Raw genomic sequence first — 27,898 nt, forward strand, 5'->3', positions numbered from 1 at the left:
AGGTGGTGGCAATCCAGAATTGAGGGTAGCACCAAAAGGAGGCTGGGGAACAGAGCTGGCTGGCCCCTGTATCTGCCGCAGGCCAAGGGGAGGTGGCAGCAAATGTGGGGAGAGGCACACAGCATGCATGAGGGAGGGAACAGGGGCCATAGGGACACTGGGCAGCCTGCCCAGGCGGGGGCATAGAACATGCTCAGGAAGGCGGCTGGTTTGCATAGTTCTGAACATTTAATAACTCAGTCTTTCTAGCGTTATATCCACAACCATTAAATTAAGAACCGGGGGCAGGAGGCAACGCCTACCTGATTAAATTACAAGAAAAAATTACTGTGCACCAAAAAGTTATGATAAAAACCAGGTGTGGGGGCCCTGCCCCCGGCCCGGCTAGAGCCTGTGCAGGGGCTAGAGCAAGTATGCTGCACCCACAGCCAAGGCCCATGGTGGGGCAGAGGGGTATGCAGCTCTGGGCTTGGTGCTCAGGCCCCTTGCAGGGGGCATATTGTGCTGAAGCTCCCCCTACTTACCCTGGGCCAGGCCTTGCCCTGCCATCATGAGCAAATGACTTGCGAACAAGGAGGGGACTTGGGGGGGCGCGCGCTCCAGCTGGGGAGCAAAACAGATTGTCACCACGGGGGAGGGGCAAGGCACATCAGGAGGGGGAGGGCAGGCATGACTTGGTGCCTCTGCGGTGGGCTGCAGGGACTGAGCCAGGCTGCATGGCCCGAGTCCAGCAAGCAGGGTACCAGCAGCCCAGCCCCATGCACTGCATGGCCGAGGGAAGGGCAGCCGGCCCCCAGCCAGCCGGCCCCCAGCCAGCCGTAGGCAGGGACAGCAGGGGGCTAGGACCATGGGACAAGGGCCTGGAAACTTCCCCAGCAGGCGGGGAGCAGTGGGGATGCTGCCGCATGCCACCGCAGGGCTGGGGACCCTGGGACCGGCCCCGGGCGAGACTGTGCTCCTGGCTCTTCAGCGCCGCAGAGCCTCATGCTCCCTCCAGGCAGCGCCACGGCTCTGGCGAAACCCTGCCAGTGGCCCAGCCATTATTGCTGTAGAGAGAAGGAAACAGCTGCCACTCCCGGGCAGGGCCTCGGAGTTGAGGGAGCCCTGCTGGTCCCCAGGAGGGAGACAGTCACAGAGAGAACAGGGCTTACCCAGTGCTCTGGGCCTGACATGGGGACAAGTCTGGGGGGGGGCCCAAGGCTGGAAAGGGAGACAGCACATCACCCCCTCACCAGAGCCCCCCCATGGAGACACAGTGCCCCACCTGAGGGCAGCCAGGAGAGCCAGCCTGAGCAGACGGGCGCCCCAGTCCTGAGAGACACGCATCTGTCTTCCCCTGCCCAAGGACAAGGGTGTGACGGGCACAGGCGGGGCTGGCAGACAAGACCCTCACCAGGCCCATGGGGCCAGCGGGGCGGGGGGCATGCTAAAAACCACTTTGGCGAGGTAAAAGAAAGAAGTGGAGGCTGGGCCTGATGCTGTGGGGGCGAGAGCCCAGGATGGTGCCAGGGGGCCCTCCCTAGAGCAGGTTGGGCAGCTTCTGCCCTTGTCCAGGAGCAGAGGTGCCCACAGGATGGTGCCAGCAGCTGGTGAAGCCCTCACCCGAGCAGGACAAGGCAGTGTCCAGGGCCCCTCAGCCTTCCCTGGCCCGGGGGCTGTGCCAGGGCAGGGCAGGGAGGGGCCGGGGGGCTCAAAGGGCACTTTGGTCTCTGATGAAGGCAGTCCTCTCGCTGTGCACCTCGCAGTCCTCACCCTCTGACTCGGAGGGCAGCTCCTCCTGCCACAGGTCCGCGGGGAGCCCCCGGTAGGAGATGAGCCCGCTGTCCAGGGAGTACACCTTGACGCCCCGCAGGCTGAAGCCCGAGCGCAGCTGCAGCACCAGGAAGACTGTGATGAAAATGAGGACGATGAAGACGCAGCTGAGGCTGGCCACCAGGACGGCCAGTCTGGAGGCGGGCAGTGCCTCGGGCTGACCCTTGCCCAGGGCAGGCGACGCGCGGCTGCTCTGCATCTGGTGAGAGCACGTTAGGTCCAGGCTGTTGTAGTGAGAGTGGGCCGGGCAGCTGAGGCAGGCGTTGGCCACGGGCCCCGTGCAGGTGGCGCAGGAAGCGTGGCATGGCACACACAGGTGAGGGGGGCTGGGCTCCACACTGTTCTCCAGAGTGTAGTGGGCACTCTGCAGGCTGGGCGTGAAGCCGGGGGGACAGCGCTTCAGGCAGCTCTTCTGGTGCAGGTAGAAGCCCTCCTCGCACACTGTGGGGACAGTGGTGGGTTAGCACTCGGCCTGGAGCTCTGCCAGCACCAGACTGACATGCCTGCCCCATGGGCCATGGCAGCGCCAGGGCTCGGCTGGTCAGGGTGCTCCTGAGCACAGCTCTGCCCACCCTCCCTAGCTGCCCTAAGCCTGGCTGTCCAGCAGCAGGCGTCCAGCCCCCTCACTCACCCACGCAGGTCTGGCTGGAGGCGAGGGTTTTGCAGCCGCTGCTCTCGAGCCGGTTGGAGAGGCTGGTGGGCTCAGTCGCTGTCCCGTACAGAACCAGCGTGAACTTGGTCAGGGTGCCTGCAGGCCAAGGGAGAGGGTGAGGAGCGCCCAGGGACCCCCCCCTGGACTCAGCCTTGCTAACCCGCCTGGCTTTCATCCTGGTGCCCTCTGCTGGCCACAGGGCCGATCACACCCCCTCCCACGCCCATCGAAGCCCAGGGGCTGTGCACTCAGCCCACAGCCCCACATGACCGGCGTGAGACCTGGAGTGGGGGTCCAGCAGCAGCAGCTGGGATGGGGGCCCTGGGCTTACCCCGTGCAAGGAAAGCACACTGCCGCCATGGGGCCTCTGAATCGAAAAGTTACTCCAAGTCCCTCCGAGGCAGATCCAGGTCCCCCACCCCGTCCTCCCTCTCCCACGTGCTTGGTCTCAGGCGCCCCTGCCCCTGCTATGCCACGCTGTGGTGCTGCAGCCACCAGCACCCTGGAGCTACTGCTGGAGCGCAGGCATTGTGGCCACGGGGCGACCATCTCTCTGCTCAGCACATGGCACCTAGCATGCACTATGCCAGCCTACCGGTTGTGACCGTGTGCCGCACCAGGCAAGCAGTGGGAGCAGACTCCAGCAACGGGGGGGGGGGGGGGGGGGGAGAAGGGCACAGCAAGAACTGAGGCAGCAGCCGGCAGGTGCCAGGGAGCCTGCAGCCCCTTGCACGCACCGTAGTTGTTGGCTTCGCTAGTGTTTTCGATCTCCAGCACCCAGTCGCCGGAGGGGTCCTCGTCCCACGAGTGCGTGGTCATGAAGGCCCAGTCGTTGAAGCCATCACCCGAGTAGTCATGGGGTCTGGGGGACGAGGGAGAGGTGAGGCAAGGCCTGCTGCCTGACACACAGCCCTAACAGCACATGGGCAGCAACCTGGACAGCCCCCAGGCTATGGCAGTCGGGGCCCTACCTGGGAGCCAGGAGGGTGGAGCGGGTGCCCATGGGGCTGGTGAGGTGGATGGCCAGGTCACCACGCCGGTTGTAGGAGAGAGTCAGCCTGGCCTGGACGTGCTCCAGCCTGCCGATGGAGCTGGCCTTCCCCAAGCAGGCATCCACCTTCCTCCGGACCTCCAGGTGCTTCCCAATGTCTCTGCAGAGCACAGGAGGTGGAGTCAGTGCGCAGCCGGCAGGGGGCGCCAGCCCCCACACAGCAGGGAGAGGGCCACCCCACCGCACCCGAGCCGAGGTCCCAGGGAAATACCAACTCTGCTGCCTTCTCAGCTCACAAGCAACAACCCTTGGGGCTCTGGAGGGAAGAGCAGACAGGAGGTGCAGGACGTGGTCCTGAGCGCCCGCCACTGCCAGGAATGCAGCGGCTAGGGAAGGCCCCCACCCTGGGCAGGGGTCCCCAGCTGCAGTGCCAGCACCACTCTGGGGCACAGAACCCAGCCCCACCACTCAGGGCAGCCTGGGGCCCAGGAGCTGTGTGGGGGACCGGTAGGGCTGAGCAGCAGCTGAAGATGAGCCTGTGTAACAGTCAGACCCTCCTGATCCTGGGCACCCAGGTCAGAACACAGCCCCGCGGGACAGGACAAGGCTTGGCACGACCTTGGGAGATGAAGCTGGCTCTGGGGAGGGGCTAAGGTATGTCTGCACTGCAATACACAGTCGCTGCTGGCCTAGGTCAGCTGACTCAGGCTCTGGGACCCTCCCCACTTGCAGGATCCCAGAGTCCGGGCTCCAGAACACCTACACTGCAGCTTAGGGCCCTGTGAGCTCAGACACAGCCATGGGGTTTTCTTTGTGGCACAGATGTTCCCTGAGAGGTCTGGCTCTGGGATGGACAAGATGGGACCTCCTGGCCTTTCCTCTGCCACAGCAGGCAGATAGCTCCCCCAGCTCAGCGCTAGCTCCCCCCACAATATGGGCACCACATTCAAACCAGCCCAGTTCCTGGAAGGCAGGGGGCTGCTCAGTGACTGCATCCTCCCCGTCCTGAATAGCTGCACTGTGCCAGCCATGAATGATTCCTTTCTTCACCTGCAGTGGAGACAGCAGCATCCGGCTCCTGCTCCCCAGCCTGGGCACCACATCTCCTCCCTCTCCCCAAAGCTGCCAGGCCAGGCTGAAGACCAGCAGGGCCCAGCCGGTGCTGCGGTGGCAGGGAACTTCAGAGAGCACCTGGGTGCTAGAGAAGCCCAGAGCTATGGGGCAGCCAGGGGAGATGGGGGGCCCTGGGTGGCTCTTGACTGAGTTCCCCTCCTAGCATGCCAGGTGGCTGCGCTCAGCCTGGCACGTCTATGCTGCGCAATGGAGGGGCTGTGGGTGCCAGCATGGCTGAGGAGCACTTGCGGATCCCAGGGTGCTAGTCCTGGGAAGCAAGCAGGGAGGGACAAGTGGAGCTAGAGACGGGCGCTGCTGCTGTCCAGGCCCACCAAGTTCTGTGGGAAGCACTCAGTACCCCAATCCCAGCCACACAGGGCACAGCGCAAGCACTGAGGAGATGGGCAAGCACAAGTGAAAGAAGCTTCTGTGTGAGCCCTGAGAAGACCCTTGTCCAGCACCAGCTCATGCTGGCTGCTCCCAAACCACAGCGCCCGAGGGAGCGGCGCTGGCAAGCCACGTGCAGGCAGCAGAGCCCAGCACCACTCTGCATGCAGGACGGGGACCCCGGCTCCCTCTGCATAGGGCAGTGGCACTCACCGGCAGCGCTGGCCCAGCCACTCCCCAGGGAAGCCAGATGGCCTGCAGCAGGCATGAGCCCCAGGGCAGGGAGCCAGAAGAGGGCTGAGCCGCAGACCCAGGCCAGTCTCTGGAGCCCCAATGCTCTGGCTGAGGTCTCTTTCCAGTCTTCCCCTCAGCTCAGGTTGCCCAAAGCGCCGACCGCAGCCTGCCAAGGGGGAAACGCAGGCCCTTCTCTGGCTCTGCCCCACATCAGCCAGGCAGGGAGCAGAGCATAGCTCCAAGCCCAGCCCTGCCCACCCTAGCACGCCTGGGCTCTACCCAGGAGTTGTTGGACTGTCTGGCCACACTGAGGGCTTGGGCACAGTGCTGGTGACACCTCCCACCCCGGGACACACCAGCCCTCACTTTGGCTCAGTGAGGATGTCGATGATGCACTTCCTCTGGGGTCCCACCGTGGTCCAGTTCCTGGCCAGGGTCACCATGGCCCCCGCGTCCAGCAGGCCGTAGCCATAGGAGTGGCTGACTGCAAAGACAGAGAGAGGGTGAGGCGCAGGGCCCTGGGTGGACAAGGAAAGGTCCCTGGGGCGCCCCCCTCTGGGCACTGGGGGGTGCCTCTCATGTGTCCTGCAGCCAGCCCTGCCCAAGGCAAGCCGCACACCCCATGGGCTGTGGCCCCCCCGACCCACTCCCCAGGGGCTCCAAAGGCAGATTTGGGCACTTTGTGCACACACGGGAGGGGCCTGTGGGGCGGCGCCGGCCATGCCCAGACGATCACAGCCCAAGGGAGGGGGCTGGGCAGCACGTTACCTTTGCGGCCCACGCCATTGGTGGCCCAGTCATTGGTGTTGAGATGCGCCGGCTTCGAGGTCCGCACCACCAGGTGCTGCATGTCCCGCCAGGTCAGGTTCTTACTGCAGAGACAGAGGTGGGCTTGGAGCATGCATGGCCAAGGTCCTGCCAGGGCCTAACTCCCACCTCCCCGGGATACCCAAATCAGACGCCCAGGGTGCTCCCTGCCAGGAGTTTGCCTGGGACTGGTAAGTATCCGAGTGTGTGTGTTTGCTTGCTGAGGAAGTATCCGAGCGTGTGTTTGCTGGGAGGGCAGGGAGAGAGCCTGAGTGAGTGTCTGATTGGCTGCTAGCCTGCAGGGGGCGGGCATTAGGGTGTCTGTGTGTTTGCGTCAGGGAAGCCTGGCTGTTTGAAAATAGCCAGAGCCTCGCGAACCAGCGGAGCAGCGGGGACAGCAGAGCAGCTCACAGCAGGAGTTTGCCTGGGAGTTCGCCTGGAGTGAGCCCAGTGAGGCTTACATCTTGCCAACGTCTCTGAGGAAGCTCATAGTAGGTAGGTGATATGGAAGGGGGGGGATTCAGCTGTTGTGACCTGCACTGGATGTGCCATGTTTGTCTTTCTTCCACAGGACAGAAGCGACTTTGTCTGTACAAAGTGCAAGCTGGTCTCCATATTGGAAGAGAAGATTGAAGGTCTGGAGCAACAGGTAACGACCCTGCGTTGTATACGAGAGACTGAGGATTTTCTGGACCAAACTCAGGATAGCCTTCTAGGGGCACAAAGCTCTAAAGATATAGAGCAGGTTGCACAGAGGAGCCAAGAGGCCAGTGAAGAAGCTTGGCAACATGTGACCTCCAGAAGAGGTAAGCGGAATGTCCGGGTTCCAGTAACACAGACACAGGTAACTAACCGCTTTCATGTTCTCTCCACAGGTACCAATGCGGAGAGTGGACCAGATGATATGTCTGGGGGGAGAAAGCGGAAGGAGACTCCGCTGGTTGGGAGGCATGAGATGCGATGTCCTGAGGTTGGGGGTTCCACGACCACCACTCCCAAGAGGAGAAGGCGGGTGGTGGTGGTCGGGGACTCTCTCCTCCGGGGGACTGAGTCATCTATCTGCCGCCCTGACCGGGAAAACCGAGAAGTCTGCTGCTTGCCAGGGGCTAAGATTCGTGATGTGACGGAGAGACTGCCGAGACTCATCAAGCCCTCGGATCGCTACCCCTTCCTGCTTCTCCATGTGGGCACCAATGATACTGCCAAGAATGACCTTGAGCGGATCACTGCGGACTACGTGGCTCTGGGAAGAAGGATAAAGGAGTTGGAGGCGCAAGTGGTGTTCTCGTCCATCCTCCCCGTGGAAGGAAAAGGCCTGGGTAGGGACCGTCGAATCGTGGAGGTCAACGAATGGCTACGCAGGTGGTGTCGGAGAGAAGGCTTTGGATTCTTTGACCATGGGATGGTGTTCCATGAAGGAGGAGTGCTGGGCAGAGACGGGCTCCATCTTACGAAGAGAGGGAAGAACATCTTTGCCAGCAGGCTGGCTAACCTAGTGAGGAGGGCTTTAAACTAGGTTCACTGGGGGAAGGAGACCAAAGCCCTGAGGTAAGTGGGAAAGCGGGATACCGGGAGGAAGCACAGGCAGGAATGTCTGTGAGGGGAGGGCTCCTGCCTCATACTGGGAATGAGGGGCGATCAACAGGTTATCTCAAGTGCTTATATACAAATGCACAAAGCCTTGGAAACAAGCAGGGAGAACTGGAGGTCCTGGTGATGTCAAGGAATTATGACGTGATTGGAATAACAGAGACTTGGTGGGATAACTCACATGACTGGAGTACAGTCATGGATGGTTATAAACTGTTCAGGAAGGACAGGCAGGGCAGAAAAGGTGGGGGAGTAGCACTGTATGTAAGGGAGCAGTATGACTGCTCAGAGCTCCGGTACGAAACTGTGGAAAAACCTGAGTGTCTCTGGATTAAGTTTAGAAGTGTGTGCAACAAGAGTGATGTCATGGTGGGAGTCTGCTATAGACCACCGGACCAGGGGGATGAGGTGGATGAGGCTTTCTTCCGGCAACTCACAGAAGCTACTAGATCGCATGCCCTGATTCTCATGGGTGACTTTAATTTTCCTGATATCTGCTGGGAGAGCAATACAGCGGTGCATAGACAATCCAGGAAGTTTTTGGAAAGCGTAGGGGACAATTTCCTGGTGCAAGTGCTAGGGGAGCCAACTAGGGGGAGTGCTTTTCTTGACCTGCTGCTCACAAACCGGGTAGAATTAGTGGGGGAAGCAAAAGTGGATGGGAATCTGGGAGGCAGTGACCATGAGTTGGTTGAGTTCAGGATCCTGACGCAGGGAAGAAAGGTAAGCAGCAGGATACGGACCCTGGACTTCAGGAAAGCAGACTTTGACTCCCTCAGGGAACAGATGGCCAGGATCCCCTGGGGGACTAACATGAAAGGGAAGGGAGTCCAGGAGAGCTGGCTGTATTTCAAGGAATCCCTGTTGAGGTTACAGGGACAAACCATCCCGATGAGTCGAAAGAATAGTAAATATGGCAGGCGACCAGCTTGGCTTAATGGTGAAATCCTAGCGGATCTTAAACATAAAAAAGAAGCTTACAAGAAGTGGAAGGTTGGACATATGACCAGGGAAGAGTATAAAAATATTGCTCGGGCATGTAGGAAAGATATCAGGAGGGCCAAATCGCACCTGGAGCTGCAGCTAGCAAGAGATGTCAAGAGTAACAAGAAGGGTTTCTTCAGGTATGTTGGCAACAAGAAGAAAGCCAAGGAAAGTGTGGGCCCCTTACTGAATGAGGGAGGCAAGCTAGTGACAGAGGATGTGGAAAAAGCTAATGTACTCAATGCTTTTTTTGCCTCTGTTTTCACTAACAAGGTCAGCTCCCAGACTGCTGTGCTGGGCAACACAAAATGGGGAAGAGATGGCCAGCCCTCTGTAGAGATAGGGGTGGTTAGGGACTATTTAGAAAAGCTGGACGTGCACAAGTCCATGGGGCCGGACGAATTGCATCCGAGAGTGCTGAAGGAATTGGCGGCTGTGATTGCAGAGCCCTTGGCCATTATCTTTGAAAACTCGTGGCGAACGGGGGAAGTCCCGGATGACTGGAAAAAGGCTAATGTAGTGCCCATCTTTAAAAAAGGGAAGAAGGAGGATCCTGGGAACTACAGGCCGGTCAGCCTCACCTCAGTCCCTGGAAAAATCATGGAGCAGGTCCTCAAAGAATCAATCCTGAAGCACTTAGAGGAGAGGAAAGTGATCAGGAACAGTCAGCATGGATTCACCAAGGGAAGGTCATGCCTGACTAATCTAATCGCCTTTTATGATGAGATTACTGGTTCTGTGGATGAAGGGAAAGCAGTGGATGTATTGTTTCTTGACTTTAGCAAAGCTTTTGACACGGTCTCCCACAGCATTCTTGTCAGCAAGTTAAGGAAGTATGGGCTGGATGAATGCACTATAAGGTGGGTAGAAAGCTGGCTAGATTGTCGGGCTCAACGGGTAGTGATCAATGGCTCCATGTCTAGTTGGCAGCCGGTGTCAAGTGGAGTGCCCCAGGGGTCGGTCCTGGGGCCCGTTTTGTTCAATATCTTCATAAATGATCTGGAGGATGGTGTGGATTGCACTCTCAGCAAATTTGCGGATGATACTAAACTGGGAGGAGTGGTAGATACGCTGGAGGGGAGGGATAGGATACAGAAGGACCTAGACAAATTGGAAGATTGGGCCAAAAGAAATCTAATGAGGTTCAATAAGGATAAGTGCAGGGTCCTGCACTTAGGATGGAAGAATCCAATGCACCGCTACAGACTAGGGACCGAATGGCTCGGCAGCAGTTCTGCGGAAAAGGACCTAGGGGTGACAGTGGACGAGAAGCTGGATATGAGTCAGCAGTGTGCCCTTGTTGCCAAGAAGGCCAATGGCATTTTGGGATGTATAAGTAGGGGCATAGCGAGCAGATCGAGGGACGTGATCGTTCCCCTCTATTCGACACTGGTGAGGCCTCATCTGGAGTACTGTGTCCAGTTTTGGGCCCCACACTACAGGAAGGATGTGGATAAATTGGAAAGAGTACAACGAAGGGCAACAAAAATGATTAGGGGTCTAGAGCACATGACTTATGAGGAGAGGCTGAGGGAGCTGGGATTGTTTAGTCTGCAGAAGAGAAGAATGAGGGGGGATTTGATAGCTGCTTTCAACTACCTGAAAGGGGGTTTCAAAGAGGATGGCTCTAGACTGTTCTCAATGGTAGCAGATGACAGAACGAGGAGTAATGGTCTCAAGTTGCAATGGGGGAGGTTTAGATTGGATATTAGGAAAAACTTTTTCACTAAGAGGGTGGTGAAACACTGGAATGCGTTACCTAGGGAGGTGGTAGAATCTCCTTCCTTAGAGGTTTTTAAGGTCAGGCTTGACAAAGCCCTGGCTGGGATGATTTAACTGGGACTTGGTCCTGCTTTGAGCAGGGGGTTGGACTAGATGACCTTCTGGGGTCCCTTCCAACCCTGATATTCTATGATTCTATGATTCATGCTGTGCCGTGGGGAACCCAGCCCGCCACTGCAGCCCTCGCCTGGCCTTACTTTGCTTCCAGGGTAAGCGCGATGATGCCAGCAGCCAGTGGAGCCGAGGCAGAGGTCCCTGTATGCGACTCTGTGCATTTCTGCCTCAGGTCAGTCGTCACCTGCAGGGAGAGGCAAGGCGTGAGACCCCATTGTACTCCCACCCCAGTCCCTGTGAACCCCGGGCACTGCCACCACTGCCATCATTTCAAACTGCCTGGGGGACAGGCCCCTCCCCACTCAACTGTGGAGCAGTGTGGATCTCCCCGGGTTAGCAAGAGTGAACCTGGGAGCAGCTCCTGGGGCCACAGTGTCCAGAAGCCCCGTCCCTCAGGATCCCTGCAAGACCATTTCCGAAGACAGGGCTCAGCCCCACCAAAGGGCTGCCCTCAGCTCTCACTGGAGGCACAGCCAACACAGACTGCCGCTCGCGGCTTGCCCTGCTCCTGGTGTTGCGCCCAGCCAGTCCAAAGAAAGAGATGGCCACTCCCAGCGTGCCCTCCTCCTGGCCTGGTGCCCGCCTAGCCTGGACTCACAATCTGTTTCTCGTTCTGGTTGCCGCTGCTGTAGGTGGTGGCAAGGGTGGAGGAGCAGGCCTCGCTGTACCAGGGCACGTTGCCGTACTGCGTGGTGCTGCTGATGGACAGCGTGTAGATGCTGTTGGTGTAGCCATCGCAGTTGCAGCTGTCATGTTCGCGGCCTCCATTCCCAGAGGCCCAGACGAATATGGAGCCCAGTCCCACCCGGCCCTGTAGAAAGACACAGAGTGAGGCAGGCCCCAGCCATGGCAGCCCGCAGTCAGCCCAGCCCTCCTGCTCACCTGACTGACCCCTCGGAAGAATGCCTCTTCTGCCAGCCGGGCCGGCCCGTCTACCGTCTTGCCATCGTCCTCGGGGCCCCAGCTGGCACTGTAGATGTGGATGTGGTTGGGGTTTAAGCCCAGGGAGCGGGCCTCCACAGCGTCGGTCACTTCCCCATCCAGCATGCGCACACCTAGAGCCACAGTAGACGTCACCAGCTTCTCCAGCAAAGGCTCTGTGGCTCGAGGGGCTCCCCCTGCAGACCCCTGGCTCCCCAGTGTGGAAGCTCTGGGATGGGCATGGGCTCCCCCTGGCCTGCAAACTCGTGCCTGCAGGCACAAGCCCCATGCAGGGTCTCCATCCCGGCCCGAGAGGCAGGCAGGCCAGGGCCCCAGATCCTCACCCATCAGGCCTCAGGCCATGGGAAGCAGCAGGCAGAGGCTCTCCACCAGCCCCGGCCCGGGCACACACCCACCTCCAATCCTGGCGTTGTAAGCTACTCCCACGCCACAGATCCCATTGTTTGCCACAGCAGCCACTTCACCGGCACAGCGGGTGCCATGTCTGCATCAGGGAACAGCAATACAACACGGTCAGAAGCAAAGCCCAGGGAGCACAGTCTGGGCCCCCGCAGTCCCAGGGGCCGAGCTGCAGCCTCTTGCTGCTGCACACATACCCTGGAGCCGGGGCCGCTGTCCCACCGCCCAGCCAGGCTGCCCTGTCCAGCGCCCGGGGTTCAGGGACCAAAGGGGGACGGGAACAGCCCGACTCAGCTCCAGCTGGCAATGAATGAGCCTGTGTCTGGGGAGGGGAGGCAGGAGGTGGGTACAGCTCTGCCAGGGCACAGGGGCTCCCCAGGCCTACCCCCACTCCCCACCAGCTGCAAACGCTCAAGCCCTGGAACCCGGTTTCCTGGGCTTGAGCCACCTCGATAGCCCCTGAATAGAATCAGGCTACCTCCACAGCTGGGCCCTGCCTCTCCTCAGCTCACCCCCCACCTCCAACATCCAGCCCACTGGGCGCGCTCCCCACCCAGGGCAGGCTCCCTGGAGCAGCCAGGCCCCATCCAGAGCACCACGCCCCCAGGCGGACGACTTCTGGACCCCCTCACCTGTTGTCGTTCATCTGTGTGTAGCGAGGCTGTGGGTCTGGGTCTTGGTCGTTCACATCAAAACTGGCCCCGGGGTCCTAGAAGACAGAACCTCTGTCAGCTCAGCAGAGCCCCACGCTCCCTTCTGGGCCAGGCAGCTGCCCATGGCTGTGCTGTGATTCACAGCAAGCTCAGGGAACCACAGGTCAGCCCCTGCCCATGGCATGGGAGGGGGGAGACTTCATTCCTCTCGCAGCCAGGGCTGCCTCACCACACTTCTGGACTCTAGGGCCAGGCCCATGTGCCAGGAGCCTGGGGCTGCAGCTGAGTGGCAAGTATGGGCTTCAAAGACGACAGATCCCAGCATGCTATGTGCCCAGCTGCGGGCATGGTGCAGCACAGGGGCAGTCCCTGCACATGAGCGTGGTGGCCCCTACTCACATAGTTGTCCTCTAGGTCCGGGTGGTTCTTCTCAATGCCATCATCCAGGATGGAGACAACAATCCCCCTGCCGGTGTAGCCCTGCTCCCAGGCCCCCCGCACGTTCAGGTCCCGCTGGTTCACGTTGTACTAGAGGAACAAACCCAGAAATCCACTGATCACCCCTGAAAGACCCAGGGGTGGGGGGCGGTGCAACCCCCAATGAGGGTCATGGAGCAGCAGCTCCCACAACTGTCTGCAAGCTACACCAACGTACAGGTAACAGAAAGGGTGCACCCCCAAGCTACATCAGCTGCAATCAGACATGAAATCAGCTAACTTGATTTGGCCCTTTAGGGGAGTCGGGGCAAGTGGAAAGACCCCGGAGAATACTGCCCCACTGTGACCAAGTGAGTATGTTCCTACTGTTTTGTCTGAATACTGTGTGTGCCTCAGTTTCCCCTATGTGTTACTCAAGTGGTGGGACTCACGTGTTACTAGGTGGTGGGACAAGGGTGGGTGATACTTGCAACTAGTCGGCACTCACCCCGGCCTCTAGGGGTTGCTGGCCCTGGCTTGGCCAGACTGGATAATGGCTGAACCAGGGCAGCTCTGTGCTGCTCGAAGGCCTTCCCAGGCTGTGCACAGGGACTAATACACCTGCTCTGATGGGACAAGGCTGCCTGCCGGCGCTGCAGGCACGTGCTGCTGGGCATCACTCCCCCAGAGACTGCAGCTCGGCCCAGCTGGACTGGCAGGGCAGAGCTCCTGGGGAGACGCTGCAGGGCTGCAGCCCAGAGGCTTGGGCTCGGAGGTGGGGGGGGCCACGTGCCTTGCCCTGAAGGACAGGTAGGACCCCTTAGGGTCTGGGACACTGAAGGGCTCCTCCAAGGGGCTGTTTAAGAGCTGGGGCATAGGAGAGCCTAGGGAGCTGTGCTGGGGGGGGGGGGGGGGAAATCTGGCATCTGGTGAGGGGCTGACATGCTGCTGGGGGAGGGGCTATCTGAGCAGGAGCTGGCCCTGGCTCTGCTAATCCCAGCCATGTGCCATTAGCGGGAATGAAGGAATTAGGTGGGGGCTGCAAGGCTGGGAAGCCCCCCTCCGCAGCAGGGCATCAGTGACCCTCCCGGGCCCCGATGCAACTCGACCCCAGATTTAGCTACACAGCCCCAGGATCAAAGTCCCCTCTCAGGGGTGGTCAGTCCTCCCACACGCCCCGCAGGGGAAGCGGACAGTGCAGACATGTTCCCAGACAGCCTGCTGCAGATGTTTCCCAGCAGGCGCTGCCCCCCATCACAACCTGTAGCCCCCCACTATTCCTACAACAACAGGGCCATAATAGCGAGGCCTGAATGAAAACAGGAGCTTTGGAAGGGATGTAACCGCTCCCGCTTCTGGGCGTTGACTGGCCTAAAGGATGGGGAGGAGGAAACGGTGCCTGGCCCCCGAACAGCCTGCTGCAGGGTTCCTTCCTCCGAAGCAGCTGCTCCCAGCCAAAGGCAGCGACAGGACACTGAGCTGGATGGCCCACAGTGTCTGTTCTCGTCTGGCCATTCCCATGTTCCAGCTAGAGAAACAGACACGAGCAGGGCGATGCCCGGCACAAAGCAAAGCAGCTGACTAGAACCCAGCTACTGCAGCCCCTCCAACTCCTCCTGTACTGCACCCCCCTTCCCCATCCTCCAGTGCAGCACATCTGAGCCGCTCCCCTGCACACAGCGCCCCAGCCATCACCCACCAGGTACCACTGCTGAGGGAACTTGGGGTCTGTGGGCTCCGTGAAGGTATCTCTCTTTGTTCTGCGCTTTGCCACCTGCTGCTCCAGCCAATGCACCTAGAGACCGACAGAGGAGAGTGAAGAGCGCTCCCCGCTGAGCAGACAGAGGAGCCAGCTCAGGCTTGGGCATCCGCTCCTCCCAGCGGCTACAGGCACCCGAGACTGACCCCAGCTAGCCTGGCACACAGCTGCCACTGCCCTGGCCACCCAGCCTCAGGCTATACAAGCCCCCTCTTGCCCCAGGAGTGAGCAGGACAGAGGAGGTTGCCTGGCAAGGGCATGATGGGGCTTGTGCAATACCGAGGGGGAGGGGGCACTCCGGGAGGAGGCAGGCACACTAAAGGGGCAAGGCTGCAGCTCTGTCCGGGGCTCAGCGGGGCCAGGAAGGCAGGAGGAGGAAATCCCAGTGCGGGTGTTCTCTCACTCAGTGGAAGGAGTGGCTGCAATGGGTTGGCTCCATGTCAGCCCTGCTCCCAGGCCTGGCCGGGGGCCCGCACCATCCTGCTAGGGACGAGCACAGGCTCTCGGCTGGCATTCTCTCCAACACACACCACAGGCAGTGTTCCACAGAGCTGCCAGCACAGGGCCCGGGCTGCTGGGCCAAACCTGCCACAGCCCCTGGCTAAGAAGCTCTCGGGGCAAAGGCCTGAGGGGCAGCATCCTGCACAGGAACGGCCAGCATCCCACGGCAGTGCTCACAGCAGGACCTCCATCGCCAGGCATCGCCTCCCCTCCTGCCCGCCCAGAAAACCAAGGCCCTGCCCGTTCCCCAGGGAGCACAGCAGCGGCACAGAGCTCTGAATCCAGCCAGCACCTTCCCCCACTACGTGGGCACCTCTGAAGCCACCACCAAAGTTTGTGGCCCACAGAGATGCTGGGGTGGGAGGGCAGAGGAACCAGTCTCCAGCCCTCTGTAGTTTTGAGGCTGGAGTGCCAGATGAAGCCATGCCCCCTCCCCGCCCTTCAGGGCCCCTGCATTCGGCACCAGCCTTGGCACATGCCAGCCCAGGAGCCCGTTCAGAAAAGGGTTCGGACACCGTGACTGGCCTGGGCCCCCTGCTATTCCAGCCCTGACCCCCCAGCCCCCTGCTATTCCAGCCCTGGACCCCCAGCGGTGCCAGTGCCCCCCCAGCCCTGACCCCCAGCCCCCTGCTATTCCAGCCCTGGCCCCCAGCTGTGCCGGTGCCCCCCAGCCCTGGACCCGCAGCTCCCTGCTATTCCAGCCCTGGACCCCCAGCTGTGCCAGTGCCCCCCAGCCCTGACCCCCAGCCTCCTGCTATTCCAGCCCTGGACCCCCTAGCTCTGACCCAGAGCCTACTGTGATCACAGTCCTGGTCCCCTTCTCAACTCTGCTGATGACCCCAGCCCTGCCCTGCACCTGCCCACCCCAGCGCTGGGCACCACGCAGGCTGGCGATTGGGACCAAACTGCCATTGCCAGGTGACTCAGCCCTTCAACCAGGAGCTTCCCAGCGGGGGCGCAGGGAGCAGCCCCGCCAGCGGCGCAGCAAGGACAACACGGCAGACACCACCTACCTGGGGCTCCCTGGCCAAATGGCTGTGCCGAGACCGGTGGGGCGAGAGGGAACGTTTCACCACTGCACGGTGCCTGAAGTGGTAATAGTCACCGACAATCTGCAACAGATAGTGTGGGTGAGACCAGCACAGAGCCCTCCAGCCCCGCCCCGGCTCCCCAGGGCCCGACCTGCCATGCCACCCAGCAAGTCTGGGCAGAGCAGGGATTGGGAGCCTGGACTAGACCTGCCCCATCCCTGGCCCTCTTATTACATGTCCTACGGTGCTGGACAGACAGCCCGTGCCCACAGAGCAGGGGACAGCAGCAGGGCTGGGAGGGTCACTGGAGGTGCTTGGGCAAGCCATGGGCTAGCACCTCGTGGTCTGCACGCTAGACCTTGGCTGCGTTCTGGTTTCTTTCACAGTAACTAAGTGCGGCAGCTGGGGGTGGGCAAAGGGAGAGGGTGCAGTGGGGGTTGCAGACGGAGAGGACTGGAGCAGCCAATCAGAGCCCTGAGCCAAGCCTTCCCTCCCTCCGGGGATGTATCCTGGCCTTACAAAACATGGATCCCCCCAAGGTTGTGGCCCTGCAGCCTGCTGAGGGGAGGGGTGCACAACACCCCCCCATGCTAGCAGCCCTTGCCTTGCGGGTGCCACCGTGCCCTGCTCTGTGCCCGGCTAGGGTCGGGGCTCCAGTTGTGAACATGAAGACAAAGTCCCAGCCCAGCCAGAGCAGCCCAGCCTCCCCAGCGAACCTGGCCAGTGCTCCACGTGCAGGTATTGGACAGGGCTTTCTCCTGCTCCCCGTGGGAAAAGCTGAGCCTTGCAAATGGCGTTGCTGGGCCTGCCTGCTGGGCCCACCCACGCTCCCGCCACACGGAATGGGCCTGGCTCCAGCATGGCCTTGGATCCCCAAAGAGCCTCCCCATGGGTTATTTGTAAACCCTTCCCTCTCCAGCCCCATACACCTCCCCACACCCTGGAAGCTGGCCACGAGTCAGCCTCCCTGCCCTCCAACCTGGCCTCAGCCACAGCTGCTCCCCACCCCGGGGTGCTCTGTGGGCGTGTGCTGGACAATAGTCCTAGGGCAGGGCCTCTCTGCTCCCAGGCCATACCCAGGGCCAGGCAGTTCCGGCTTTACCCAGCACTCCACATAGTAAGCTGCCCCCACGTCCCCCTAAGCCAGTGCTTCGGGGGACATGGGCCCAGGTAAGAGACAGACCCCCGTTCCCACTCCCACCCACTACAGAGAGCCCAGGAGCCTGCACCCATACCCCTGCTGTGCCAATGACCACTTGCCCCATGCAGAGCTGCAGCCCAACCTGCCAGGATGCTGCCTCCCGTAGCCTCTACCCGAACCCCCAGTCTCGGCACACGGCCATGCCTGGACTGCTCTTCTCACCTCGGAGCTGGGGCCTCCTGGCTGCTCCCAAACAGCTGCTGAGCTGTGGTCTCCCTACTCCCACCCCACCAGCAAGGGAACAGACCCCCCGTCCACGTCAGACGCCCCCCAGAGCACCCCAGTGAGGCGAGCCCCTGAGCGCTGCCCACAGGCTGTGCTGGCTGGGGTGGGAGCAAGGGCTTGCTCCTCTGCCCAAAACCGCATCCTCTCTGCGGCGAGCACGCACGGCCCCTGCCTCACAGGGGCTGCTCTCGGGGAGCACCTGCTGCCCATCCCAAGGAGGCAGGTCTCATGTCCTGGCCCAGGCTGTGTGCTGCTCCCCACTGCCATCCCCGGGCACCATGGCACCCCTCCCCACTGCCCAGGCTGACACGAGTTGAGGCAGGCGCTGAGCCATAGGGGAGCTGGGCAGGGGCAGAGGTGACTGTGGGCCCCTTGGCTTTCTAGAGAAGAGACTCCAGCAAGGACCCTGCCCAGCACAGGAGACACGGCCAACCGGGCGCCTGCAAATCCTCCCAGAGCAGGTGTTGGGGCCCAAGCAGAGGCAGCAGCTGGGCTCTGCTCCCCCGCACGGCTGCCCTCTCAGCACAGGTGCTGCACAGCCTGGCTTCCTGCCCAGAGCAGCCACAGCACACGCCAGTGGCTCCCGCACAAGCCCATCGGGTGGAGACAGGCACCTCTGCAGCTCCAGTCCCCCGCTGCCACCATGGGCTCCACGGCCCCCCACTTCCGCCTGAGCTAGGGCCCCAGCCAGAGAGCCAAGCGCTGCCCTGCGCACGCAGTCCAGAGAGGGAGGGTGGCCATGGGGTCCAGCAGCTCTGGGTTCGGGGGGCTGCTCTGCCTGTGTGACCTGGGCAAGTTCCTTCTGTGCCCACGCAGCAGCATGCTGGGGGAAGGGCTACGGTGCCGAAGGCCAGAGACAGGGCCCCACGCATCCCGTCAGTGGGGCCGTGGTCCTGGTCAGGCGGAAGGCAAGGGATGCGACCAGCGCCACATGATCCGGGAGCCGGGGGAGAGAAAAGCTACTTGGTTTCATAAGCTGCCCTTAGCCGAGCGAGCGCCACGTCCCACCTCGCCTGCCTGGGCCAGAAACAGGGGCCCATTGTTCCCCAGAGCAGCTCCCAGCTCTGCCTGGTCACCGACAGCATTAGGGTCTGCCCGGACTGAGCTGCAATGCTAGCAGGCAGCCCAGCCTAAGCCCCAGCCAGCCACCTGTCCTGCAGGAGCCCTGCTCCAGAACAAGCCCCCAGGCCCAGCACTGAGTGCCCCCGAGGCTGTGGGAACGGGCCATACCCAGGGCAGGGCTCCAGCCCAGGCACTGCTGGCCCAGGGCCGCTGACCCTGCCTGCTGCCCTCCCCCAGCAGAGGCCCCCCTGCCGGCCATAGGATGGGAGAGCAGCCCTTGGGGAGCTCCTCAGTGGGCATGCCAGGCCAGTGCAATTGGAGCCCAGGAAGAGCTGGGGGCAGAGGGTTGGCATGGGGAAGCAGGGATCCAGGAGTGGGCTGCTGCCTGCCATCACCTCAGGAACTAGCCGGACAACAGGGCCCAGCACCCACGGGCCCCAGGAGACATGCTGCCATGGCAACAGGCTGGAACGGACACCCATTTGCTGAGCCGAGATGGGAGACAAGAGGACACTGCCCTCCACTGCCTGGCTGTAGGAACCGGCGGACAGGGGGCAGGGTGGGCACAGGTGGCAGACACACAGTGGGGCCAAGGGGCACTGCAGAGTTCTCTGCCTGCACAACGGCACCCCCACGCTAGCAGCTGTGCCAGCAGAGAGACTGGGAGAACTGGGCCCTCCACCAGTGCCCTGTCCTGGCCCAGCCTGAGCCCCACGCCATCCCCAGGCACCATGGCACCCCTCCTTGCCCCATTCGAGCAGCAGCCCTACGCCCAAGCCAACTCGCCACCTCAGAACCCTCCGAGCAGGCCCCAGGCTTGGGGGGCACTGCCAGGCACTCCCCACCCCTGCCGGCTCTCACAGGCTCCTCCCCCATTGCTGCTGCATCCAGCCCCAGAGACAGCAGCAGGAAGAGCCTCACAGAGAAGCTATGTGGGAAAGTGGCTACCTCCCCACACCCACCTATGGGTGGGGACCCCTGCTCACCATCCAGCCATCTCAGGGCAGTTACTGCCAGGAACCCAGGCATCCCTGGGCTGGTCACCGAAGCACGGAGCTGGCAGCAGGTGATGTGCTCAGATGGGTGCCTCCCACAGGCAGCCTATGTTCCCTCTAAGCTGGGCAAGGGCTCAGGGCTGCAGCAGGGAGAGGTGCTCCTCCCTGCTGGCCAAAGCATGGACCAGCCGCGGTGGGGAGGGGCGCCCCTCTCTCCGCCCAGCCCTGCCTCGCCAGAGCTACTGCAGTGGGGGAGAGGCGCCTCTCCCTCAGCCCCCAGCTGCTGGCGAGAGAGGGCTGGGGGGGGGGGGGGGGGAGTCCTTTCTTCCCACTGCAGCCCCAGGCTGCACCCCAAACCCCTCATCCTCAAAGCCCACCCGCCCACATCCCAACCCTCTGCCCCAGCCCTGAGCCCCCTCCCACAACCCAAATCCCTCATTCCTGGCCACACCCCAGAGTCTGCACCCCCAGCCCCAACCCTGAGCCCCCCTCCCACACTCCAAACCCCTTGGCCCCACCCCCACCACATGAATTTTGTTATGTGTCACACCTCATCTCCATATGGGTGCACATAACAAACTTCATTCCGCACATGGACATAAAAAATTAAGAGACAGCCCTGTGTCCTGCTCCCTCTGAGCCTCACCCCCAGTCCTGCTGGCCTCCTGCCAGCCAGGGCTTTGCAGATAGGTGCTGCTGGGAGATCCAGGCCAGCCCGGTGCCAGCCCGGCCCTGTGTCACACTGGTCTGTGATGCCTCATCAGAGAATTAAGTGAACTGGATGAGCCAGAAAAACCATCCTTCAGCTGCGTTGCCAAGTGCAATCATGCAGCAGGCTGGGGAGAGCCCCCTCCACAAACCCACGCAGCTCTGCTCCTCCCTCCAGGATCTCGGCACCAGCCTCACCAGCTGCTGCTGCACGGCTGGAGGAGCGGAAGGGCAGGAGGTGGCACGCTACCCAAGCAGGGGTTCAACCGAATGCCCTGGCCAAGGGACCCTGAGCTCATAGCTTGGGGCTCAGCAAAATCCGCTGCATTGGGCAGAGGGGTCTGTGCAGCCCCCGTGCACTCTGGGACCTGCCCCAGTGGATGGATACACGCAGGCACGCCAGGAGACACAGTCTGAGTAGCAGGGCACCCCACAGAGCAAGCTGGGGCACTGCCTCTCCGCCCCTGCGGCCAGCACTGCCCTGTAGGAGGACCGTCTAGTGACAGCCCACACCCAGCAGCATGCCAGCACTGCGGGGCCACAGACCGGACAGCTTCTCCCCCAGGCCCTGGCCCTCCAGAAGCCAACCGGCTCTGCAGCAATGCAAGCTCCAGTCCAGCTCTTCCCCACTCGCCTGCACGGTGGCAGTCTGTGCCCTTGGGCCCCAACACTCTCCAGCAAGCACAGCCCTCCCTCCGGCAGCCAAACCAGCCCTACTGCCAGCGAGGAGGCACCGGCAGGAAGAGCAGCTCCAGGTGTAGAGGGGGAACCCTGGCATCAAGGGGCACTGGCCCCAGCATGAGGTTTGCAGCTTTCACTCCAATTCCAAGATCTATACATGGGTCAGGCCCCTCCGTGCCACCGCCCCACAGCCCACACCATCAAAGAAAATGCCAGGCCACTCCATGCCACCCCCCCACCACAGCCCACACTGTCAGAGCAAACGCCAGGCACCGGCTGCTCTGAGAAGTGCTAGCCCCTGCCCCCAGCCACAGCAAGCGCACACGGCTCTTGAGCCCTGTGTGAGGGTCCCTTTATGAGCCGGCAGAAAGAGGCACCCGGGCTATTCCAGAGGCAGCTGCTTTCCCTGCCCCCCAGCCGGCTGTAGCCGGATGGCTCAGAGCAAGGTCCCAGCCCTGCCGCCACCAATTGTGAAACTTCCTGAGGGATTTCAACCCCCCCCCGCCCACTTCCTTCCTGGCAGAGTGACAGCCCTGCACCCTGCCAGCTGAGGAAGGCCCCCTTGCCCACTAGTCAGACACCCACATGCACTCCCCACCCCCAGCTCTGCAGCCCCTGCCCCCAACCCACCCTCAGGGCAGAGGCTGGGGCTTGGCCAGTTGCTCTCCTTGCCCTGTGAAGCCCTGGAACGGGCACAGTGGCAGTAGTGGTGACTCTCACCAGAGAGAGGCTTCACGCCACGTGCTGCGGGGGCAGGGCAGTGTGCAAGGACAGAGCCAAGAGCCCCAACTGGACCTGGGCAGCCCAGCCCCCAACCTGACACCAATCCGGACACCCCTCCCTTACTCCTGGGGGGACTGTAGGAGAATGGTCAAGAATGCAGGTGAGTTGGGTTCCCCTTCCCCCCAAACGGTAAATGGGGGGGCAGGGGAACTCCCCATGGCCTGAGGCTCCAGCAAAGCCTGACCCCATGTCACTAGGGCAGAGCCCAACAGCAGCCAGTGCTGCCAGGGCAGGGTGCAGGGGCAGAGCCTGACCAAGGGAGCCAGCCCCCCAGATCACAGACATCCCAAGCCCCTGCTCCTCCCCAGGACACAGGTGCTCCTGAGCACGCACGCCTCAGCCAGAGGAAGCCTGGCAAACTAGCAGCACCCCGCTGCCAGGGCAGCCAGCAGTCCTAGCCCAGTGGCCCCCCAGCAGGCAGTGCTTCACCAGGGCTCCCAGGAGGAGCAGGGAGACATTCCACAGCCTTGCCCCCTTCAGTCAGGGACCAAGCAGGCGAGGAGTAGGGAAGTACAGCGCAGGCTGGCTCAGGGGACCCAGGCAGCCTCAGTTTCCACCCAGCCTGAGGTGGGGGGTCCCGGCTGCCCACTGCTAGGCCCCACCCGGGTCACCCAGAGGCACATGCCTGGTAGCGCTTCATGCTCTGCTCGTCACACCACTGTGGGCTATACCCAGCACTCCTGAGAACACTTCACATTTTCCCACAACACTTGAGCAAGGGAAAGCGATGATGCCAGTGCCCTGGGGGCAGCACTCCCACCGCTGCTCATGAGCCAGGGGCTCAGGGACTGGCCTGGAAGAAAGAGCTGCCACCAAGACAAGAAAGGCCCCGCCCCGCCCGTCGCACGCTCCAGCAGGCAAACGAGCTCCACGAAGCATCGGCCCTGCCAAGGCCAGGACCTCACTTCCAGGCACATCTCTGGAGAGGTGCCTTCGCTATCGTCGGTGTGAACGGCAGCCGTGCCCCCATCACGGGGAGCGGGCGCTAAGCCAGTGCTGCGGAGATAGCAGGGGCTGCCAGGCTCCCAGCACAGAGATAAGAGAGAGGACAGCAGAGCCAATGGGGAACAGACACGAGTCCCACGCAGCCCGCTGAGGGGCAGATGCGGGCCAGGCCCGGTGCTCAGCCCCCATGCCCACACACTGATGGAAGGGAAACAGGGCCGGGCTGACAAAGCCCTGGCTGGGATGATTTAACTGGGACTTGGTCCTGCTTTGAGCAGGGGGTTGGACTAGATGACCTTCTGGGGTCCCTTCCAACCCTGATATTCTATGATTCTATGACACATGCATTTGCAGAAGGCATTCCTGGGGAAGGACACAGGAGTCATTGTCAACAACCCGCCTGACCAGATCTCCTGTAGCAGGTTGCAGCACCCGCTGTCCCACACGGGAATGCTGGACCTTTGCGCCCAGCTCTCTTGAAGGGGAGCAACTGGCATGGGTCCTAGAGACTCACCCAAACACTGCTCCCCCCACGATGCAGCCACCCCACAGCCCTGCCTCACCCACTCAGCCTGCTAGGGGTGAGACCTGAGTGCATCACCTGTCTCCCCAGTCCGTGGGCAAGTCAGCTCCAGGCTGGGCTGAGGGGCAGCCCTGTCGGGGGGAGGGGGGGAAAGGGGGTAGCAGAGGGAGGCCCTGCCCCCAGCTCACACAAAGCCAGGAGTGCCAACAGAGGCCCTGTCAGAACTGCGCTGACAGGGCCCCAGGGACCTGCCTGGCCTTGTGCAAACAGACTGCCCCTGCCCCCCAGGGAGAGCTGCCCCACGTGGCCCCAGGGCAGGCTCTGATGCCAGGAGCCAGAGAGCCTGCAAGGGGCAGGCTGCGCACCAGGCATACAGGACCATTCCGGGGGGGGTGGCGCCAAGCAGGGAGAGGCTCACTCACCGGCCCAAGATTGAGGAATCCATGCTTCCTAGCCAGCCTGTCAGCCTCCTGCGGCCCCGTTGGGACAAGCACGGCCCAGGTGTTGGTGTAGACGTGCTGGCCTAGTCCCTCCTGGGCCAGCAACGCCACCGCCACCACTGGAGTCCACAGCAAGAGCAGCAAACGGGGCCCCAGATCCATCAGAAGGTTGGAGCCTCTCGCCGGGGCCCAGGAACACCAGTGCCCAGCGGGCGCTCCCCGCTCAGCACTCACTTGGCCCGGCTGGCCCTCCAGCCGGCCTGGGGATCATGGGGACGACATCCGAGCAGCAAGCTGAGAGCAGCGAGCCGGAGGCAGGGGCTGGACAGCACCACAGCGGATCAGAGGTCCCCTGGAGGAAGAGCAGCACAAGTCATGGCTGAGCCTCTCCACAGCGATCAGCCCCACCGAGCCCCCCGGCAACACAGCACTGCCAGGAGAGCCTGCCCGGGCCCCAGCGCACAAGCATAGAGCACAGTCCTTGACCGGAGGGAGCACAGCGCCCCACGGGGGGCAGGACGCGAATCCCTCACAGTGGGGCCCTGCCCACCAGCCCAGCTCCCAGCTGCAGAGTTCCAGGGGGCCAGTCTCATCTCACGCTGTTTACCCTGCTATTGGCCAATGTGTGTTTATGCTCTAGGCTTACAAACAGGCAGACGCAGCCGGCAGGGCAGGCAATGTTTGCCGAAGGCGGGGAGAGGACAGCAAATGGCTCCCTCTGCCCAGGCAGAAGCAAACAGAAAACTCACCCCAAGTGCCCAGCTCGAGGCAGACCCCACCTGGGCAAGGGGCAAGCAGCTAAACCATGGCAGGGGGAGGGGCGGGTGGGGGAGAGAAACACACTCAACGTCTCCATACCCAGCAAGAGAGACAAGCAGCCCCAGCACCTCCCTCCCACCCACACTGGCCTTTAATCAGCTCCTTCACTCACAAGGGTGCTGAGAAACCTGGAGCCAGGGGGCCCCGGAGAGCCACTTGATGCAGGAGCACCACACCCAGCACACCCCAGCACCAGGTGACCACTCCAGCGACCCAGCTGGGCCACCAGGCCCAGGTGACACGGGCCAAACTCCACAGCACAGGCATGGCAATGCCTGGTCAAGTTCAGCTTGAAGCCACTTTCCCCCAGCTTGGGAGGGGGATACTCAGTCTGACTGCCACGCAACAAGTACACAGCTGCTCAACTCCCGAGAGTCAGAGCTAGGTGTCGGGGCAAAACCCCATGGATCCAGGTGAAAACCTGGAAGGGGAAAATGGGGATCACATGGAGCACCTAGCACCTGGCTAGCAGAGGCCTGCAATCACTACTGATCAAAGAACCTACTGATGGCAGAAATTACCCCTCTCCCCAGCTCAGCACTGCCCAGCATCCCAAACCAGTTTATATGTTGGCACCCTAATGAGAAGTAATAATGGTGTGCGAAGGAGGCCTGGGGGAGGGGGGAGAATGGGGGACACAGCCCTGGCATGAGGTGAGGGGTTGCAGGAAGTCCTTGAAATAGAGGGGAATAGGAAAATGCAAAGAACCCCAACGTGAGCTATGAAAGCCATGACACCTAGTTACAATTCAGCGGAAGATTATTGCAGGGGAGATCGAGAGGGACCCATGCCTCGGCCACCTAGCAAGGGACAAAGGGCTGCACCAAGTGGCATGAAGTGGGGCTGCACTAAGACCCAGGCACTACAGATCCTTACCCGCCCAGTTCCTGGAGCCAGGTGATGTTCTAAACAAAAGGAGCGATTCCCACAAAGAGCCTAAGCCCTGGGCCTGGGAAGAGAAGCAAACAGCAAAGTCGAAGTCATGATGGCTCAGAGAGGGGTGTCCCCATGTTCCTCAATGAAGGGTTAACGCCACATCCCCAGCTGAGAGCAGAGCGCAGTGAGCCCAGCCCACTCACGGACTCAGAAACACCCTGGCTGCGTGGCCCTGCTTCTCCCAGGGTATGAGGAAGGAGGGAGCCCCTGTTCCCGCTGGGAAAGGAGGGGGACCCATACCCTTGCTCCTACCTCTCAGAGAGGGGAAGGCTCTTCTTGTGACTGCCTTTCTAAGTGGGGGCAGGGCTGATGGGTAGAGCTGTAGTGTGCCATGGAACGCCAGGGTCTGGCCCCAGCTGCCCTTGCCATAGGGTTGGACAGAGCAGGGCTCGCCCTAGCCCCATCTCCCACAAAGACAGGCTCTCCCGAGCCCCTAGCACTCAGTGGGTGCCTGTTTCCATGGAGCTGGAGGGATTAGATTCCTTATGCTAGGGCCCAGAGACCTGTTGAGAGTCACTGCATAGCCCTCGGTGCCTGCCCCTCGCAACTTGCAACCCTATAAACCACAAGGGGCATGTCCTGGGGCATAGGGCAGCAACACCTGGGCTTCCAGAGACCAACTTTGCACAAACCCAGAGGAAAGGCTGCGGGGGAGGGTTTCACAAAAGGTTATTATTATGGAGCCACAGAAGCAGTTCAGACAGTGATTCCAGCGTGGCTCCCACCTAGCTGTTCTGCACTGGCAGCACCACAGCTGAGGCTACGCCACTGACCTGACACTAGATAGGGCATCCACATATAACGGGGTGTGTTAGCCATTGCAGTGTCTCTGCCTAGCTTGAATCCTGCCTGCTAAACTCTGGCACTTAATGATAGCCTGTGGAATTCACCAAGTCTAGATAATTATGCAGTCCAGTGCAGAGACGTGGCCAGCAAGACTACATGGCCCAAAACAAACCACTTCCTCTTGATCCATGAGAGCATTGGCAGGGGCAGCCAGTCCCTCTCCATCCCCAGTCGCCCACCTTCTGCGGGTATAGCACTCCCCACCTCCAGCTAGGACTGCTCCAGTGCCCCACCAAAGCCAATGCCCACTAATGGCAGCAGACGCTTTACCCACGTGGGGGCCGGCGAGGCTGCTCTCTCCTGCCAGGAGCACCTTACAGCCATTGGTTTCCTCCCCAGCCCCCACAAAGATCCATGTTTCTGAAGAATGGGGGGGGTCTGGACCACAGACCTGCCCATCCCCACAGGAGCAGTCAGGAGCCGCCTGGCCTAAGCGGGAAGAACTGCCCCTTCTAACACAGTCGTTTCAGAGTGACTGGCCGTGCAACTTGCCAGGTGCTTTCAGCCCCTAAGACCACCCATCCCATCCCAACTGCCCAGCGGTCCAACTGGGGCCCTCCCTCAGCTCTGGCAAGTTTGGGGCACTAGGCTTGAAGATGCTTTGTGGTCCCCAAGCAAAGCTCCCCTCAGCTCCACTCTCAAGCACAGCTTCAGTCCAAGCCCAGCGTGTCCAGGGGGCCAGAGGTGCCGTTCAGAAGCCAAGACGCTGACGGGGGGATGGCTCTGGGAAGAGCCTGAGCGCACTCCTGGGTCCCTTCCAGGCCCAGGGAACACAAGCTGCCCTGAGAGCCAGAGGAGGGGGCTCTGCCCCGTCACGTGGGCAAGGCTGCAGGTTGGGGTCTCCAAAGCAGTAAAGTCCCACTACACCATGGGGCCGCCCCATGAATTCACCGGGGACAGAAACGGGTCACAGCTGCCCAGAGCGGCGGTGCCATCGCCACCCGAAACCGGGCCGCGGAGCAGACCCCCGCCTCCCCCCAGGGCTCGGCCCGTCTTCTGCTCTAGCGAGACTCCCACCTTCCGAACAGGCCCCCAGCTGCCCGTCGCCCACGGCCCCGCCAGGCAGGGCTCCCCCGACCCCTCCAGCCCGCGACCACCCGCCCCTCTCGGGAGCCGCTCCCAGACAGCCCGCGTCGCCGCGAACAAGCGGCTGGCGAGGGGCAGAGGCAGGCTGGGAAACGGGCCCCGCAGCCCCAGCTCTGGGCCGGCTCCCCTCGGAGCGGGCGGAGCCCGGGAATCTGCACCGGAGCCCCTCGCCCGGCCAGCCGCAGCCGCAGCTGTCAAGCCCCGAGCCAGGCCTCCGCTCTCCCGAGCGCGGCGCGGCTCCCCGGCCCGGCCCGGCCCGGCCCGGCCCGGTCTTACCCTGCGCGGCGCTCGGCTCCGCTCGGCTGGCGGCCGCGGCCCTTTATGGGCGGCGGCGGAGCAGCGTCACCTCGCGGGGAAGCCCGGAGCCCCCGCCCCGGAGCCGAGCCCGGCCCAGCAGGAGCGGGGGGGCCAGGCCCGGCCGCCGCCTGGTGACTCGCCGCAGCTGTCAGCCCGGCCCGGCTCGGCCCGGCCCGGCCCACG

At 62.0% G+C, this 27,898-nt stretch overlaps 1 protein-coding gene across 4 annotated transcripts; it reads right to left on the minus strand.

Annotated features, from left to right (window-relative positions):
• Positions 1 to 209: 209 nt before the first annotated feature.
• Positions 210 to 27,898, minus strand: FURIN (furin, paired basic amino acid cleaving enzyme). 4 transcript variants are annotated; one of them, XM_043494148.1, is made up of 16 exons: positions 27,695 to 27,898; positions 23,714 to 24,083; positions 16,151 to 16,249; positions 14,577 to 14,672; positions 12,860 to 12,988; positions 12,440 to 12,516; positions 11,804 to 11,892; positions 11,358 to 11,521; positions 11,065 to 11,277; positions 10,550 to 10,650; positions 5,958 to 6,061; positions 5,556 to 5,673; positions 3,436 to 3,615; positions 3,202 to 3,326; positions 2,444 to 2,560; positions 210 to 2,253 (listed from the first exon to the last, which is right to left on the minus strand). In XM_043494148.1, the coding sequence occupies exons 2-16, from the start codon at positions 23,891 to 23,893 to the stop codon at positions 1,691 to 1,693; spliced, it is 2,355 nt and encodes a 784-aa protein (XP_043350083.1). In that variant the 5' UTR covers positions 23,894 to 24,083; positions 27,695 to 27,898; the 3' UTR covers positions 210 to 1,690. The 4 variants fall into 4 exon arrangements, with proteins under 4 accessions (XP_043350083.1, XP_038275278.1, XP_043350082.1 ...); XM_038419350.2 differs by having other exon boundaries at positions 11,349 to 11,521; positions 27,695 to 27,897; XM_043494147.1 differs by lacking the exon at positions 27,695 to 27,898 and adding an exon at positions 25,427 to 25,499 and having other exon boundaries at positions 11,349 to 11,521.

The sequence above is a fragment of the Dermochelys coriacea genome, chromosome 10, assembly GCF_009764565.3.
Source record: "Dermochelys coriacea isolate rDerCor1 chromosome 10, rDerCor1.pri.v4, whole genome shotgun sequence".
Taxonomy (NCBI): domain Eukaryota; kingdom Metazoa; phylum Chordata; order Testudines; family Dermochelyidae; genus Dermochelys; species Dermochelys coriacea.

Bases quoted from the DNA above. Each gene is read 5' to 3' on its own strand.
- FURIN (XM_038419350.2), bottom strand. From the start codon at position 23,893: ATGGATCTGGGGCCCCGTTTGCTGCTCTTGCTGTGGACTCCAGTGGTG. The intron at 10,651-11,064 runs GTGAGTCCAGGC...CTCTCCCTGCAG, and splicing joins ACCAGAACGAGAAACAGATT to GTGACGACTGACCTGAGGCA. The intron at 3,616-5,555 runs GTGAGGGCTGGT...TGTGCTCTGCAG, and splicing joins GACATCCTCACTGAGCCAAA to AGACATTGGGAAGCACCTGG.